This window comes from Leucoraja erinacea, chromosome 5, assembly GCF_028641065.1.
Source record: "Leucoraja erinacea ecotype New England chromosome 5, Leri_hhj_1, whole genome shotgun sequence".
Taxonomy (NCBI): Eukaryota; Metazoa; Chordata; class Chondrichthyes; order Rajiformes; family Rajidae; genus Leucoraja; species Leucoraja erinaceus.
This window is the reverse complement of record NC_073381.1, coordinates 45,566,965-45,585,893: the sequence shown is the minus strand read 5'-3', so window position 1 is coordinate 45,585,893 and position 18,929 is coordinate 45,566,965. Positions and strand designations below refer to the sequence as shown.

Sequence of the window (18,929 nt, the reverse complement as noted above, 5' to 3'; positions counted from 1 at the left end):
GTGTAAGAATATCCTCCACATATTTTAATAAATGACTTGCTTCATTACAACAGAACAAAATCTTACCAATGTGAAGGATTCACTGGGTCATTTAAATGTAGCAGCCACAAAGATGATATTGGCCAATGGAATAATTTACAGAGTAAAACATCAGCCTGTATCATATTGCAACAAAGAGTTAAAATAAAAATCTGGGAGATTGGTGCATGAACACTGTGCTAGACTTTCCAAATTAAAGTTATTTTCAAGTGGGACATTTTCTGATCACCTGCAGATTTTATATAGGATTAACTTGGTATTTCTACAATAACACAAATACCGATTAAAAAGATTGTTGTCTAGAAATGTCACCTCTGCTCTATTTTAATGAAACAGCATGTTCTCCTCTGCTTCCATGTTACTGGATGATTTCCAGAAGCAGTCGAAAATGCCACCATACATCATGAAACTGCCAATTGCCCAGATTATTTTTACAAGCTAAATTCTCCTAGTTTGAAAGTCAGTTACCCAACAATAAAAATTCTACAATATAACTATCCTGCATGCCCAACAGATCAGTGCATCATAGACTGCGGCTTTCCTGAATGTGCAACTGTGAAATACTGGTGCAGAGACGTACAATGGCTCAGAGAGAATAGTGAAACAAAAGTGAACATTTAAAAACAAAAGGCCACATCTTTAATGTCTGAAAAGAAATATTTAACACACTGTATCAGCAGCTGTATTTTCTGTCAATCTTTTAAATCCACATTTTAAAGGCGACTTTCATTCTACTCTTCAGCTTGCAGCAATCCATGTTACACGATGCTTTTAACCATTTCAGAACTCTTTAAAAAGTCAGATTAGTTGCGAGTGAACTCCAAAATTTAAAAAAAGGCATTGAACTTGACCAAAAAACATAAGTAGCAGTATGCTGGGTGGGAGGAAAGAGCAACATGGAATGCGATTTAAAAAAATTAAAATCTTACATTTGATATTTCCATCGCATAGCTCAGCCAAGTCAGATAAGGAGGATTTTCTTGGCGGTTAATGAAAGATGATGGTGTTGGGAAGGAAAATGATGTTGTTTTATAGTATAGTTAAATAAGACTATTTAAATTAGACTATGGACTTAATGTCTTGAAGGTGAAATTTTGTTCATTGAACTTTCAAGGCAGTTTACTGAATTCAGGGCTTACTGAAGAGATCTGTAAAAAAGTATAAATGAGATGAATACAGTTCACTAATCTAAATACTGTGCATTAATTTAAACCACTTTTAGTATATCCTAGCAATGGTGTGTTAGCATATCAATATTTTGAACTCGGATTGCCAGAATTACAATTACAATTTGCCAAGTGAGAATATTTGAGTCATATTATTCAAAAGCAGCAGTCCTCTGTGTCATCTTAGAAATTATTGACTGGTTGCAAAGCAGCATTGGCAGAGATCTGGGAACAACCTACTTTCCTGTAGCCTTGGGCAGATGTAAAAAGATAAAACAAAATATAAGAAATGCATTAAAATGTTATTTATATGCACCTAAAATGCAACAGATCATGAATACATTTCCTATCAAGATTAGAAGGTGAAGAAATTAATTTATGAATATAAGGGAGACAGCATTTGGGGACAAAGCACTGGTATAGAGGCATCATGCCACCAGACACTCTGTCTGAAAATACTACATTTTAACAGCAATTTCCCTTCTGCTTACAATAATTTAAAAATAGATGTGAAGCTGTTTTCTTTTGATGTATGCAATAAGGCCAAAGCAATCCAAGGCATTGCAGATCTGAATAGAATCAATTTACTAGGATAGGCAGTACCTTCAAAAATAAAGCAATTTAAAATATCATATACTTTCCACTGAGGAAAAAGCAGTTATGTATGACTGATAGTTTAGATGATTATATATAGAAAGTGCCTCTCAATATCAGCTTCAGTGCACACAATAAAAGAGGACTAGATTGGGATTTTGCCACAACAGGGGAGGCAACCATTAACATTTTTACTGGCCAAAGGGAATTTAATATTTGATATAGATAGGCAATTTTTGTGCAAGAGATGTAGGAATTGATGTATATTTTAGACCACTCCATTTATACAACACAACTCCTGTGTGCAAATGTGTCATAAATGGACAAGGGAAGCAATGTTAAAACTGGGTCAAAGGTAGGAATGTGAAACAATTAAACAGTACCATGTGGTGACATTACAAAATCCACAAGTTCACAACAAAGCATATACGAAACGTGATGGTAAGTCTATTGTTTTCTGTGTTTGAGGTAGTTGTATAACAAGGTGCATCCAACTACATCAGCAAGATTCAGTTTTACAGATATTTGAATGCCCAATCTGCATGCAGCAGTAAGTAAATTAAACACACACAGCATAAAACAGAAAGCCAAGAGAAATTAAAAAGGTAATTATACCGCAGGTTGTATTATAATTATTATAAAACAAACATCACTTATACAAAACAACTTGAAAAACTACAAATTCTGAATTATTTTTTACAGGATTTCTTTTTTTGGGAGAGGGGATTGCAGGTGGGAAAAGGGAGATCAGGAACTGCTCAAAGCATTCTTTATAAAGGTTCACAGCCGAACAGCCAAATGTTACACATAGTGCATTATTTAACCTTGAAAAAGCAGTATGGAAATGACAGCAATGCTCAGTGTGAGCAAATTGACCATTGCCTGTTTTACAAATAGCCATGTTATAAAAATCATGAAATGTTGATCAAAATAGGAAAGGGAGTCCGTTTCCAGTAAATTCATTTAGAAGAAACTTCTTGCTAAATGTCATACTTATTCTATGAACAACCACACACTTAATGGGCTCTTTACCAGCATGCTTGACAAGTCACAAACTCCAACATCAGTCATACTTGAGGCTAATCATCTATGAGGAAAAAAGCAACGCAATCTGGGGGAAATTACACTTTTGTCCAAAATTAAAGGGACCTTTGTGGATGCATTCAGAGTGATATCAACTCCATGCCAACATCATAGCAATACAGCACAATCATTTAGTGAGGGTGCACCAAATTTTGCACCAAGCCCTGCAGACTCATCACTCACTTTATACTGCTAATTATAGTTAAGACCAGGAATAAATTTATTGCCATGCAAATATGTTTTATTTTACATGTATAATTGTAAAACCCAGGACTACTTACTGTACATAGACTAAAAGTTTAATTCAGTCTTCACAACAGCTTTTTTTAGATAATCTGACCTGTTTCAAACAAGCCACCAACCATAGGACCAATTCTGAGACAAAACATAGCCATTTTCATCCAGATATTTTGATATTTTTTACCATATAACACAAATGCTGCCTTAATAAAGGGAAGGAGCTTAGCTTATTACAGAAGGCAAGAAAGCAAGGATCACTTGTTTCCAGTTCAATGTTTAAAAAAAAACTGCTGACAAAAATGATTGCATGACATTTCATGATTTTAACAACATCGATTTTGTAAAATAGTTCCTAGGAACTAAAACCTGTCAATCTTGTGAAATCAGAAATGCACCCTGTCTATTTTTGTTTAATACAATGCCAATGCTTCTCCCTACCACACAATATCTCATTAAGACTCAAGAAAATCGTCACATCAAAAGTGAAACTTTTTTACTACTAAATTTGAAAAATTGTTGGCAGAATTTGAGTTCTGGTGTTAAACATGTGCGAAACAGGGATCAGAGCATTAGTCACCTGTGCTCAATATCCAGATTCATTGAAGCTGACAGAACTAAATGCTGATGGGAAGTGTAAATGGTGACTGTTATGGCAATTTAGTGTCTGCAACCAAAGACAAGTTTCTACCCTATGTGTCTGATTCATTAGATTGAACTCCTGCAATACATTTAAATAAGACATTATTCTACACAACAAATTTTAGAAAAAACATACACAGCTGAACCTAGCAAACAGCATAGCTGTGCCGCATTCAGGTATTGTGTCCTGGTGGCACCCAGGAGCTGAGAGCTTTTGTCACGACTGCATCTGTTACTTGGAAAACTCAAAGTGGTGGCATATCAATACAAGAGTGGTAGCTTCATATTATGTTTACATTGCTGTTTCTACAGTGTGAATGATGTTTGAAAACATGAAACTCTCAGTTGCTTGTTACTGCAGGCTGGAACATAGAATTGAATTGTGCTTGGTATTCTTTGATCAACCTCCTGCTCACGTGTGTGTTAAGGCACCGCACACAGTGGGCTCGGACAATGCCAGATTGCCCAGCAGAGATCACCCATCCATGGGCATCCAGGTTGGGATTGAAACGGACCTGGTAGGAAAAAAAAATACTTGTCAAAACTGTGTAAACTACTAAATATTAGGTCTAAATATGAAATCAAGTAAATTGGGAAGGCAAAAGACCTATTAAGAGAAAATATAACATAGCAAAACCAAATAAATGGCGAATAAATAAAATTGCTCCAGATAGTACAAATAAAAACACACAGAGTTAAAATTGGCATGTAGTAAAAGTAATGCTGTGGTTGTTACGGGAGATTTCAACATGCAGGTAGACTGGGAAAATCAGGTTGGACCCCAAGAAAGGGACTTTGTAGAGTGCCTTTGTGATGGATTATTTGAACAGCTTGTATTGGAGCCTACCAGGGAGAAGCCAATTCTGGATTTGGTGTTATGTAATGAACCATGGCTGACAAGGGACGTCAGGGACAGTATAAAAATTAAAGCGAAGAAGTACAATGTATCAAAGATGAAAGGGAAGCAAGAGGATTGGGTAATGTTTAAAGAATAACAGAAGATAACCAAAAAGACAATACAGGGAGAAAAGATGAGGTACGAAAGTAAGCTAGCCAAGAATATAAAGCAGGATAGTAAAAGCTTCTTTAGGTATGTGAAGAGGAAAAAAGTTGGACCCTTGAAGACTGAAAAAGGCAAATTTATTATGGGGAACAAGGAAATGGCAGATGAATTGAACAGGTACTTTGGATCTGTCTTCACTAAAGATGGCACAAACAATCTTCCTGATATAGTAGTGCCCAGAGGATCTGGGGTGACAGCGGAACTAAAGGAAATCCACATCAGGCAGGAAATGGTGTTGGATAGACTGATGGGACTGAGGGCTGATAAATCCCCAGGGCCTGATGGTGTGCATCCCAGGGTGCTTAAGGAAGTAGCTCTGGAAATTGTGGATACATTGGTGATAATTTTCCAATGTTCTATAGACTCAGGATCAGTTCCTGTGGATTGGAGGGTAGCTAATGTTATCCCACTTTTAAAGAAAGGCGGGAGAGAGAAAACAGGGAATTATAGACCTGACATCGGTGGTGGGGAAGATGCTGGAGTCAATTATAAAATATGAGATAGCTGAACATTTGGACAGTAGTAACACGATCGGTCCGAATCAGCATGGATTTACGAAGGGGAAATAATGCTTGACTAATCTTCTGGAATTTTTTGAAGATGTAACTAGGAAAATGGACAAGGGAGAGCCAGTGCATGTAGTGTACCTGGACTTTCAGAAAGCATTTGATAAGATCCCACATAGGAGATTAGTGGGCAAAATTAGGGCACATGGTATTGGGGGTAGAGTGCTGACATGGATAGAGCAGTGGTTGGCAGACAGGAAACAAAGAGTAGGGATTAGCGGGTCCCTTTCAGAATGGCAGGCAGTGACAAGTGGGGTACCGCAAGGCTCGGTGCTGGGACCGCAGCTATTTACAATATACATCAATGATTTGGATGAGGGGATTCAAAGTAACATTAGCAAATTTGCAGATGACACAATGCTGGGTGGCAGTGTGAACTTTGAGGAGGATGCTATGAGAATGCAGGGTGACTTGGACAGGTTGGGGGAGTGGGCAGATGCATGGCAGATGAAGTTTAATGCAGATAAATGTGAGGTTATCCACTGTGGTAGCAAAAATAGGAAGGCAGATTACTATCTAAATGGCGTCAAGTTGGGTAAAGGGGAAGTACAATGGGATCTGGGGGGGTCCTTGTACATCAGTCTATGAAAGTAAGCATGCAGGTACAGCAGGCAGTGAAAAAAGCGAATGGCATGTTGGCCTTTATAACAAGAGGAATCGAATATAGGAGTAAAGAGGTCCTTCTGCAGTTGTACAGAGCCCTAGTGAGACCACACCTGGAGTAGTATGTGCAGTTTTGGTCCTCTAATTTGAGGAAGGGCATTCTTGCTATTGAGGGAGTGCAGCGTAGGTTTACAAGGTTAATTCCTGGGATGGCGGGACTGTCATATGCTGAGAGAATGGAGCAGCTGGGCTTGTACACTCTGGAGTTTAGAAGGATGAGATGGTATCTCATTGAAACATAAGATTGTTAAGTGCTTGGACACGCTAGAGGCAAGAAACATGTTCCCGATGTTGGGGGAGTCCAGAACCAGGGGCCACAGTTTAGGAATAAGGAGTAACCCATTTAGGACGGAGACGAGGAAACGCTTTTTCTCACAGAGAGTGGTAAATCTGCGGAATTCACTGCCTCAGAGGGCGGTGGAGGCAGGTTCTCTGTATGCTTTCAGGAGAGAGCTAGATAGGGCTCTTAAAAATAGCAGAGTCAGGGGATATGGGGAGAAGGCAGGAACGGGGTACTGAATGGGGACGATCAGCCATGATCACATTGAATGGCGGTGCTGGCTCAAAGGGCCGAATGGCCTACTCCTGTACCAATTGTATATTGTCTCTTGGCTATTGAGTAAAACAAGTAAAAATAAAAAGGTTTATGTAAAATTCTAAGAGCTTACAAGCTACATGTTGGAAACCTGAAATAACAAACAAAATGCTCAAAATACTTTGCATGTCAGGCAATATATGTGGAGAGAGAAACATAGGGTCAATACTTAATCAGAAAAGCCCAGATAATACAAAAATGTAGGTGTGAACTTAAAAAGCAAAATAGAAATCTAAAATAGATGATAAACATGCATAGCTAAAATCAAGAAATCATACGCAATTTTACAAGAAAAAGGTAAGTGGAGACCGTTTCTAACTAAATTGATTTAATCCACCCTGTTAAATATTTACTTGATCATTATTGATAGCTATTCTTTGTTGTATACGAGTAAAACGACATGGTTAACAACACTTAGAAGGTCCTTCTTTAAATCCAGGAATCTGATGGACATGTCTGAAGTGTAACGTTCGAAAATATAATTAGGCTTTGGATAATGTTTTGTATCTTCAACCGTGCAAAAGAGGGCTGCAAATAGCAAGTGTGTTCATTTAGTGTCAGATCATCAATACGCGGTGGATAACATTCCAACGCTGCTATTACAGACTCAGACACTAGATTGTAAAAGTAAATTATTTTCTTTATACACCCCTGTAGTGCGTGGGTCTCAAAATGAAGCACGAAGTCCAGTGTTTTGAGAAGCATTTTTTATTATGTTCCTCCCGGTTGTAGGGAAGACCAGACGAGAGGAAGATGGCACCCAAACCCCTGCCTTTAAAGCCTCCGGCTAAGGGCTGCCTCCGGACTGAACCACTCCTGTGCCGGGGGGTTCGACACTGTGATGGCACGACCCTTGGGAGCCGCCACACCCCATTTGTTCTTGTCCATCTTAATGTAAAGTCAACAGTGATGACGAGGAAACACGGAGACGAGGAAACACTTTTTCTCACAGAGAGTGGTGCATCTGTGAAATTCTCTGCCTCAAAGGGCAGTGGAGGCAGGTTCTCTGGATGCTTTCAAGAGAGAGCTAGATCTTAAAAATAGCGGAGTCAGGGGATATGGGGAGGGCAGGAACGGCGTACTGATTGGGGATGATCAGCCATGATCACATTGAATGGTGGTGCTGGCTCGAACGGCCGAATGGCCTACTCCTGCACCTATTGTCTATTGATTCAATATTGCACCAGCATACTAACTGTGAGCAGAATTGCCAATCCCTTCGAGTCCAGTTTCTGTGCTGTTCTATGTTCTATAATATGGAAAAAAGTGAGGAGCAATGCCTAGGCTTGTGAAATTTAGCTGAGCATCAACTTTAAAATACATTTTACAGTTTATATTAAAACATTTTGAATTTTTGTAGATTATTTTTGATAAGCCATATGGAAACATTGAAATACTGATGTTCAACTTACCTTATGTACAGATTCCAGTGGCATTCTGTCAGGATATGTTTTTCCTTTGTCTATTGTCTGCATTCTCTTAAAAGGTCCTCTGGAAAATAAGTTCTTGAAACTTTTCTATAAAATATTAAAAAATATTTTGCAGGAGAGCAGATTTTTGCACTCAAAATACAGGATGAGTTTGGAACATACTTTGTTGCATTTACATTTGATACAAACACACTAGATAGTGAATTTGATAATTAATTTTTCAATAATTGCATAAATAAAAGAAAACCAAAAGGGGTGGGAGAGGGGCTTTTGAATCACAGGTGGCATTAAATTGATTTTTTTTAAAAATGCAAGAAGGTACATCTGGTTAAAGAAGCTACAACTTCTTCCCAGGAAATTGATTGACTAGGTAAAACAAGAGGCTGCCTGCTGCAAATGTAACTGTTCTTTAAAATTAATCTTGAATTTGTTTTCCAGATCAAGGGAAACTTGACAACTAAACGGAGGAAAGGATTGCTAAGTGCAATAGTGAAGAGCCTTCCTATTTAACCTTTATATTCAGTGTGCTTCCTTAATCGATGCACCCTCACACCCATACACCTAGATGTGGGCCATCATAGACGTGACCTTCAATTCTTGTGATCTCCTTGACAAATCCTCAGATGTCACTAAATTGAGCTCATGCTCTGGCCTTTGATCTGGTTTCCAGCCACAGCTCTTCCCAATGTGGACCCCAATGACCCCCTGCAATGTGCACAAATTGGGCCGTCGTATTTTTCTCTTGCCTCCAATATTACTCTCCCATACATTCTTCTTCATTCATTACCAATGTCATCCTACTTCCCTTCTATACACCCCACTGCCAACCATCATCTTTTCTCCAATCTCTGATCTCCACTTGCTTCAGAATTATAGTTCATTCTGATCCCTCTAAACCATTCTTCATTCTCTACTTCCTCTTGAAGACTGAGGAGATTAGCTATGTCGCCGAATACCCTCTTGAAGTTCTATAGGTGCATAGTGGAGAGCATATTGACTGGTTGCACCATGGCCTGGTTTGGCAACTCTACACCAGGAACGAAGAAGATTGCAAAAAATGGTGAACACTGCACAGTCCATCACTGGTACAGAACTCCCCACCATAGAAGGGATCTACAGGAGTCGCTGCCTCAAAAGGGCATCATCAGAGACCAAAACCACATTGGCTGCACTCACATTTCACAGTTGCAGTTGCAATAGGTGCAAGAGTAGGCAATTCGGCCCTTCGAGCCAGCACCGCCATTCACTGTGATCTTGGCTTATCATCCATAATCAGTACCCTGTTCCTGCCTTCTCCCCATATCCCTTGACTCCTCTATACTTAAGAGCTCTATCAACTCTCTCTTGAAAGCATTCAGAGAATCGGCCTTCAGTGCCTTCTGAGGCAGAGAATTCCACAGATTCACAACCCTCTGTGTGAAAAGGTTTTTTCTCATCTCCGTTCAAAATGGCTTACCCCTTATTCTTAAACTGTGGCCTCTGGTTCTGGACTCCCCCAACATCAGGAACATATTTATTGCCTTTAGCGTGCCCAACCCCTTAATAATTTTATATGTTTCAATAAGATTCCCACTCATCCTTCTAAATTCCAGAATATACAAGCCCAGCCGCCCCATTCTATCAACATATGACAGTCCTGCCATCCTCGTGAATCTACGCAGCACTACCTCAATAGCACGAATGTCCTTCCTCAAATTTGGAGACCAGAACTGCACACAATACTCCAGGTGTGGTCTCACTAGGGCCCTGTCCAACTGCAGAAGGACCTCTTTGCTCCTATACTCAACTCTTCTTGTTATGAAGGCCAACATGCCATTTGCTTTCTTCACTGCCTGCTTTACCTGCATGCTTACTTTCAGTGCTGAACAAGGACTCCCAGATCGCTTGTACTTCCCCTTTTCCCAACTTGACACGATTCAAATAATAATCTGCCTTCCTGTTTTGCCACCAGTGGTTAACCTCACATTTATCTACATTAAACTGCATTTGCCATTCAACTGCCCACTTGCCCCAACCTGTCCAAGTCACCCTGCATCCTCATAGCCTCCTCCTCACAGTTCACACTGCCACCCAGCTTTGTGTCATCTGCAAATTTGCTAGTTACTTTTAATCCCTTCATCTAAATCATTAATGTATATTGCAAATAGCTGCGGTTCCAGCACCGAGCCTTGCGGTACCCCACTAGTTACTGCCTGCCATTCAGAAAGGGATCCGTTAATTCCTACTCTTTGTTTCCTGTCTGCCAACCAATTTTCTATCAATGTCAGTACCCTACCCCCAATACCATGTGCCCTAATTTTGCCCACTAATCTCCTTTGTGGGACCTTATCAAATGCTTTTGAAAGTCCAGGTACACTACATCCACTGTCTTTCTCTTATTCATTTTCCTAGTCACATCCTCAAAAAATTCCAGAAGATTAGTCAAGCGTGATTTCCCCTTCGTAAATCCATGCTGACTTGGACCGATCCTGTTGCAGCTATCCAAATGTGCCGCCATTTAATCATTTATAAGTGACTCAAGCATCTTCCCCACCACCGATATCAGGCTAACTGGTCTATAATTCCGTTTTCTCTCTCCCGCCTTTCTTAAAAAGTGGGATAACATTCGCTACCTTCCAATCCACAGGAACTGATCCTGAATCTATAGAACATTGGAAAATTATCACCAATGCGTCCATGATTTTGAGACCACTTCCTTAAGTACCCTGGGATGCAGACCATCAGGCCCTGGGGATTTATCAGCCTTCAGTCCCATCAGTCTACCCAACACCATTTCCTGCCTAATGGGGATTTCCTTCAGTTCCTCTGTCACCCTAGATCCTCTGGCCACTAGTACCTCAGGGAGGTTGTTTGTGTCTTCCTTAGTGAAGACAGATCCAAAGTACATGTTCAACTCATCTGCCATTTCCTTGTTCCCCATAATAAATTCACCTGATTCAATCTTCAAGAGTCCAACTTTGGTCTTAACTATTTTTTCCCTCTTCACATATCTAATTCTTCCATAGGGAACAAGGTATAGGAGTCCAAAAAATGTAACACACCCCTATTCAATATATATATATATATATATATATATATATATATATACACATATACACATGTGCATACATACATATATATACACATGTATATATAATATGGGGATAAATATATATATATATATAAATATATATAATATATATATATATATATATATATATATATATATATATATATATATAATGAAGCATAATTTTATTGGCCCATTGCATCAGTCTACTGTTACCCAAGTTTCTATAGTTCTTTTTCTCCTTCATACCCTTTGTATATCAGGTTGTGGTGTACACTGAATTTCTGTCAGCAATTCACTGGTAAAAAATACATTTACTGCACCCAACTGGCCTTTTGTGATCTATTTTGCTGGACCAATGTAGGTTCACAATGCTTATCTGTTCATTATCTGTTGAAATTCCACTTCGGATGGCTAGGTTGCAAACACTTACATTATATCACATCAAATCTGCATAACAGCTGCAAGGTTAATGATCCAAAACACAGTTCCCAAAATTCCTCGTTCATTTTTGGTCATTCAGCCAGTTATCAAAGGGTAGTTCAACAGCTCTGGGCATATTCTACAGCAATGTTGCAAAATAGACAATCAGTGCAGTTTCCTTTTGGAAGGATGATCAACGACTGCGTAACCTAAAAATATGTATGGTAGACAGCTATACGTTTAACCGTATCTAACCATTAAACATGAAATGCCTGGCAACATTTAGCTGCATGAAAACCACAGTTTGTGTAAGTTTGCTTCTGAATTAAGTAAGCCTCAAAATGGTCCTTACATTTACTATTACAATTAATCATCTGTAAAAGAAAGAATGTATTATTTTGGTCATCCTTGTGATACACTTCAGATAACAGTAAGGACATTTCCAAGAATGTACAACGTCACTAAAAAGCCAGATATCAAAAGGCACTATCAATGACTAATCTGACAGGCACTCTGTTGATTAAATGTCTCATACTTCATTAACTTAAAAATTAATCTCTCTCGCTCTGCCCAGGCCATGCCATCTGTTCTGTTCTATTCACTCCACAAACTTCCTGTTGACTGCAATACAGTGAAGAACAAATGTTTTTATTTTACAACTCAAAGCCTATATTATCCTCAGGCTACAAGCAATCTCATTCTGAATTTGTTTTACCTTTTGTTTTAAGTAAAATATGCAATGTTTGTTTTTTGCATACATATTTACAAATAGTACATTTGGGAAAGTTTAGCCCCTCAAAAATAATCTGTACCAACAATATTACACAAAATTATTTTTTTTGTTTGCAAGAAAAAGCGGCAGAACAGCTGCTAATTATAGCATCAATACACATCATGATAAAATATATCAGGATAGATTTCACATGTTTGGATAGTGTAGCCACCATCCTGTGCCCACCCTGAGCACTAATTCCCTGAGAATTAGTCTGCTTAATGATTGCTCACATTCCTAAATACAATCTTCACTGGTCATCTGGTCATTGGGACTGACAATTGAAACTATGACACTGACAGAAAAGTGCATTACACACAAGCACTTCCTGCTATTTACCATTAGCCTCCCCAGATTATGTCTTTTCACTCTACAACCAACCAAATTATTATTACAGGATCGAGGAACACCTTGATGCCTCCGTACTACTTTGATACCATCTGCTGAGTACTTCTCAGCTTTTATTGAAAGGGCATGTTAAATCAGCCTCCGTGGTTAATTTCTTTGAAATCAACAGATTAAAATCATATAATGTTCTTGTTTATTAATTCTGCTGCAATCTACATATCATTTAATTATGCTTTCTGTCCAGTCTCACCCCTGCATTCTGTAAGCGGTCCTATCATTAAATTGTCACAATTTCTAACTGAATAAGGTATCACAAGAGACTTTCTTGTTTACCTACAATCCCATTTACATGGAAAAATAAGAACCATTACACCATAGGGGCTGATACAGCCCTTTGAGTTCATGCACTTTCATGTGCAGTAATTTATACTGGCCCATGCCTCATACTTATCCCAAAGTCTTTCCTGACTTTGCCTCGAGAAAGAGAAAGAACCAGATAATTTCAACTCTCTACACATTTCATTTACATCCTCACTTTGCCTTTTACTCTTTGCTTGAAATGTGTGCTCTTTGGTCCTTGAACAATTTGCTAATTTTAATACAGGTGCACAACCTTTTATCCGAAAGCCTTGGGACCAGACACTTTTCATAATTCGGAATTTGTCGGCCTTCGGAATGGAAATTTTTTAGCGTAGATTTTAATGGCTGGCTCAGTGGTAGAGTGCTCGGCTCATATCCGCAAGGTCACGAGTTTGCGCCTAGATCCCGGCAATTCCTCGGTCACGAGTTTGAGTCTTCAATGTAGTTTTTTCTTGCAGAATAAATGTCTGTATGAAATGCAGTGTTGAATGAATTCCTAAATTTGTAAATGTGACCGCAGCATTGAATCACCTCTCGCACTCATGTCACCCTAGCGGGGCTACATGCCCTTAGGCGGCCTAAGGCGACATTTTCACACTCTTATATCCGTGTGCAGCAGAGGTGACGTGCGTTTGGCACCAAACGTGAGCTTCGGTGAGCTTTGGTGTGCAGACGACATCCTGGAAAAAATGTCCGGTTTCTTCCAGGTAGGCGATATACCCTCCCGGGCAATATACCCTCTACTTCTCTTTTATGAAGGGGATTTAGTTCCCCTTTCTTCCAGGACCGACTGGAGGTTCCGCTGTCACCTCTGCGGGCCGCCCTCGGTGAACGTCGTCTCCCTGTCCCTGGGATAGCAGGGGGCGATCAAACAGCACAATACCCCCCTCCCCCTCCAACTCCAGAGGAATCCGCTCCCCGATGGGCCGCTACGGTGACAAGTGGCAGTTCGCCCACAGCCCGAGTTGCACGACGCCAAGAACAAGGCGTACCTTGCACACCATCAGCTTCTGCCCATACGGGGAGCGTGTTCCTCTGAAGTTGGAGCGGGGCTGGGCTGGAGTTGCTGATCTGGGATCTCCGTGCTTGCAGTGGGCCTGGAGGTCGGTGTCCCGACGAGGGGGCGCAGCTCGGGCTGTGGGCGAACTGCCGCTTGTCGCCGTTGCAGCCCATCGGGGAGCGGCTTCTGGTGGTCCTGACATCTCCGGCCAGTTTGCAGTTTTCCTCTGGAGTTGGAACGGGGCTGGGCTGCTGCTGGCTGTGGGTCTCCGGGATCTCCGTGCTTGCAGTGGGCCTGGGGGTCGGTGTCCCGTTGGTCCTGATGTCTCCGGTGACTGGCATTGTATGCTGGCATCGCCGATGTGAAGACAGTGCAAAGCCCCTGCGCCGGCGCAATGGGCGGGAAGCTGGAGAGGGGAGGGAAGGGGGTCACACACATGGCCGGGAAGCAGAGGGTTGTAGGTGGGGTGAAACTGAAGAGAGCGACAATCTGCTGCTCCCTACCCGCTGAGTTAAAAAGTTCCCACGCAAGACTCATGATACACTGTGTATCGTGAGTCTACCGTGGGAACTTTTTAACTCAGCGAGCAGGCAGCAGCATATTGTCAATTATTAACCCTCCCGCGCAATATACCCTCACCTCTTTTATGAATGGGGATTTAGTTCCCCTTTCTTCGAGGACCAACCGGAGGTTCCGCTGTCACCTCTGCGTGCCGCCCTCGGTGAACGTTTTCAAGGACCTTTCTTCAAGGACCGAAAAAATGTCCGCTATTCGGAGGTTTTAGTTATTTGGATCTTCGGATAAAAGGTTGTGCACCTGTAGCTAATTATTAAATCTAAACCTGTTGTGATCTTATATAGCTCCCTTAAATCTCCTCTTTACAGTCAAAATCCCTCATCTCTGGAAATATTCTGGATACATTTATTTTGCAACCTCTCTAGAAATTGACATACTACTTTGTGTTTCAAAAAGTCTCAACATATACTTCCTGCTTTAATATTCTGTGCCTTTAATGCCTATAATTGTTTTCTAAGCATGTCCTACCAATTTCAAAGATATATCCATATACATCAAGGCCCCATTGGATTCTACATGAGCTACAGAACCATGCCATTTGGTTTTATTGTTCATGCCAAAATATGTCACTTAACTTATTTACAGTAGGCCACTTGGTCAATTTATGGCCTCTTACAATCAATTTTTACCTTGTCATTGGTCACCATACCTCCACATTTTGTATTGCCTGCAAATTTTGAGAAAATACTAATTGCCCAAATCATTAACACGTCCTTCAGGAACAATTTTGTCTCTCATCTTCTCATATACAAAACAGAAATTTGCTATCCGATGGTCTGTTGTTTTCAAGTCAATCTCTTTATTAATCCATGCTGCCAATGGACTTCAATTTTAGGAACCAACCTTTAATGTAACACTTTATCGAATGACTTTTGAAAATTCACACATTAACTATTGCATTTTCTTCTGTAATTTTACTAAAATTAAAAAGATCCATTTAACCTTTAACAAATTATTGGTGGTTCACCTTCTGAAGTGCCTATTTATTTCCATGATTATCGCTTCTAAAAGCTTTTCCGTAACCAAGGTTTAACTCTTTAGGTTGTCAACAATTTTATTACACCTATTTTTGAATAAGGATGCCAAATTGACTATTTTCCAATCCTCTGGTACTTCCCCTGTATTAAGCAAAATAAAGGCAGGTTGTTTCGCAAATCTGTAATTACCAGCCACATTTCCCACAGCATCTTAAGATGCATCCCATCCTGACCAGGTGATCCATTTACTTTAGGTACAGCTAACTCGACCAATACTATTGAAGAATATCGATCTCACCCTTTATTTCTTTATTTCTTTAACTTCCACTTTTTCTGATAGATTGGGAGCATCCTCATAAGTTCATGTCATAAGTCAACCCCGTCCTCCTGCCTCCCCATTACCCTTGACATTAATCAATAATCTGTCAAACTCTGCCTTAAAAATACCAAATTACGTGCCCTCCACAACATCCGTGGCAATTAATTCCACAATTCATCATCCTTTGACTAAAGAAATTTCTCATCTTTCTAAAGGTACGCCTTTTATTAAGCTATAGAAGCATTCGTGGAAAGACCCTCTCCATATCCACTCTATCCAGGCCTTTCACTAATCGGTAAGTTTCAATGAAGTTCCCCCTCAATCTTCTAAACTCCAGCGAGAATAGCCCAGTGCCGTAAAACACTCATCATATGTTAACCCAATCATTCCCGGGATCTTTCTTGTAAACCTCATCTGAACCCTCTCCAACACCAGCACATCCTTCCTCAGATATGGGACCCAAAACTGGTCACAATACCCCAAATGTGGACTGATCAGTGCCTTATAAAACCTCAGGATTACATCCCTATTTTTATGTTCCAGTCTTCTCGAAATAAAGCATAACATTGCATTTGCCTTCTTTATTACCAATTCAACTTGCAAATTAACTTTTTGGAAATTCTGAAGTCCCTTTGCACATCTGATTTCTGAATCCTCTCCCCATTAACAAAGAATGCTTATTCCTACTATCAAAATGCATGACACCACACTTTGGTATGCTGTAATCTATCTGCACATCTTTGCCCACTCTCCTAACCTGTCCAAGTCCTTCTGCAGTCCCTGCTTTCTCTACACTACATGCCCCTCCACCTATCTTTGTATCATCCACAAACATTCACAAAGCCTTCAATTCGTTCACCCAAATCAATGTGAAGAGTAGCAGCCCCCTGCAGAACAGAACATCGCTTGTCACTGGCAGCCAAACAAGAAAAAAACACATTTGTTCCCACTCTTTGCCTTCTGCCATTCAACCAGCCTTCTACCCATGCTAGTATCTTCCCTCTAATAGCACAGGTTCTCATCTTATTTGCAGCCTCACCTGTGGCATCCTATCAAAGGCCTTCTGAAAATCCAAGTAAATAACACCCACTGACTCTCCTTTGTCTATCCTGCTATTTACTTCCTCAAATAATTATAACACATTCATCAGGAAGATCTCCCCTTCACACAATCCTCTTCCATGACCAGGTATACTTTTTAGGTGTCTTTAATTTTTTTCCACTTACGTCATCTACCTTTATGGACAGATTACCTGCTTGGTTTCTAATTGGTCATGCTTGTCCTTTCCAATACTGATTGAAATATTCAATTATCATATTCTCTCATTTACTATTTCATACACTTCAGCTCATATTCATCATTCACTCTATTCTTTGCTTCTTCATATTTTCTCTTGCTTTTGATAATTGGGAAGGTGTTACTTTAGCTGCACTAACTCAAGGGCTAGAAATTGGGATGCACATAGAAACATGTAGCATTGTGCGGGGCCAGTTGATGAAGATATCAGGCTACCATATTCTGCCGCATGGTGAGAGGGTGTAAGCTGCCGCAGAGATCCTTCACCTATGCAAAATCCACTCTACAGCTGTGTTGAGAAACATATTTGGAATCGATGCAGTTGTGTGCGTGTGTGTGTGTGTGTGTGTGTGTGTGTGTGCAAGTGTGGGGGAAGGGGCGGGGTTGAGGGCAATAACCTATGGGGAAGGTTACAGTGGCAGGAAGGCAGTGGGTAGGTTATGAAATGGAAAGTATGAGAGATGATCATATGGTCCAAGGATATGTGGTTAGCGAGTGGTCAGAAACTCAACCACGCTCTATAGCTATTACATGTTTGACCTCTTCCAACTATCACATTGCATAATATTAAGTTGAACACAAATAGATAGTGCTCAAATTATTTTGCTCACCAGGTCGGTGTCATCAAACATCACGTAATATTTCTTCACTGTCTCACTATATGTCTTTGGTTCAGCAATAGGGCTGGAATTTAACTCTTCTTTCTCTTTTCCTGATGATCTTTTATGAATCTTGGCCTCCTTCTCTTTTTGATTTGAACAGGGAGCTGAATAGTTGCTTGCAGTACAGCGATCGACGAGGTCAGCTTTATAAATAGGCTGCACCAAAATAATAATTATTAAGCAAGAGTACAACAAAAAAAAGCTCAAGATTCTTTGAAGTATGTCTTAACATTTCATTTCAAATATCATTGAGTGAAGGAATGAAGGATTTGTTTCTATTGCTCGCTGCTTGAAATGATTTGAAGTCTTAATCTAGTTCCTAGTTGGTTCCTAGACAAGGTCTAGACTCAAAATAAACATCAATTCCCCAGAGTAATAAAAAATGCATAATCCCAAAATATGATTGATTTAGAATTTAGAACTATAAAAATGTTATTTAATTTTTTCTTACTTTTAGTACTTCTTGGTTGAGCTAACATGTGCAAAATGTAACTTTCACACTGGTCCTTGTAAAATACTCAGTCTACTTTCTTTTCATACATGTAGAATTCATTCATAGTTGGAAATGCATTGTCCCTCATGAAATTTAAAGTTCAGACATTTGAAATTAATTGTTACAGCGAGCACTATTAATTAAGACCAATGAACTTGTTTTTAATGTACCAGAAGAAATTGATAGATTGTTTTATTGGTGCTTGCTGATTCACTAGTCTGCACAGGGCTCCCAATCTGAAACATATTTGTTCATTTCCTTGCAGTTTCTGCCTGACCTATTGACTTCCTCCAGCAGTCTGTTTATAACTGGAACTTGTTTTGCTTTCCTAATGATTCTAACATTCTCCTGTTGTGCTGACAAAGGTTCTTGTAATATAAAACCGAAGTTACCAAGCTTACCACACTAGCGCGCCAAGGTGAAATATTGTTACAGTCTCTGATTAAATAAAATACTTGATCATTTGTAATATACCATGCTGCCATTTTAATTAATATTACTTGTATAGAGCTTATAGCTCCAAATACTTGGCACCATTAAACCATATTAACTGAACTAGACTCTTCATGGTTGTTT

General features: G+C 39.8%; 1 protein-coding gene across 1 annotated transcript in view; it reads right to left on the bottom strand.

Moving 5' to 3' along the window:
• Nucleotides 1–652: 652 nt before the first annotated feature.
• Nucleotides 653–18,929, bottom strand: part of gtf3c2 (general transcription factor IIIC, polypeptide 2, beta) — a 100,565-nt gene continuing 82,288 nt past the window's right edge. The window contains exons 16-18 of the mRNA XM_055635489.1: nt 17,810–18,016; nt 8,061–8,165; nt 653–4,276 (exon numbers count right to left, since the gene is read on the bottom strand). Of these exons, the coding sequence (XP_055491464.1) occupies nt 4,103–4,276; nt 8,061–8,165; nt 17,810–18,016 (486 nt within the window). The 3' untranslated portion in view covers nt 653–4,102. The remainder of the gene's footprint in view (nt 4,277–8,060; nt 8,166–17,809; nt 18,017–18,929) is intronic.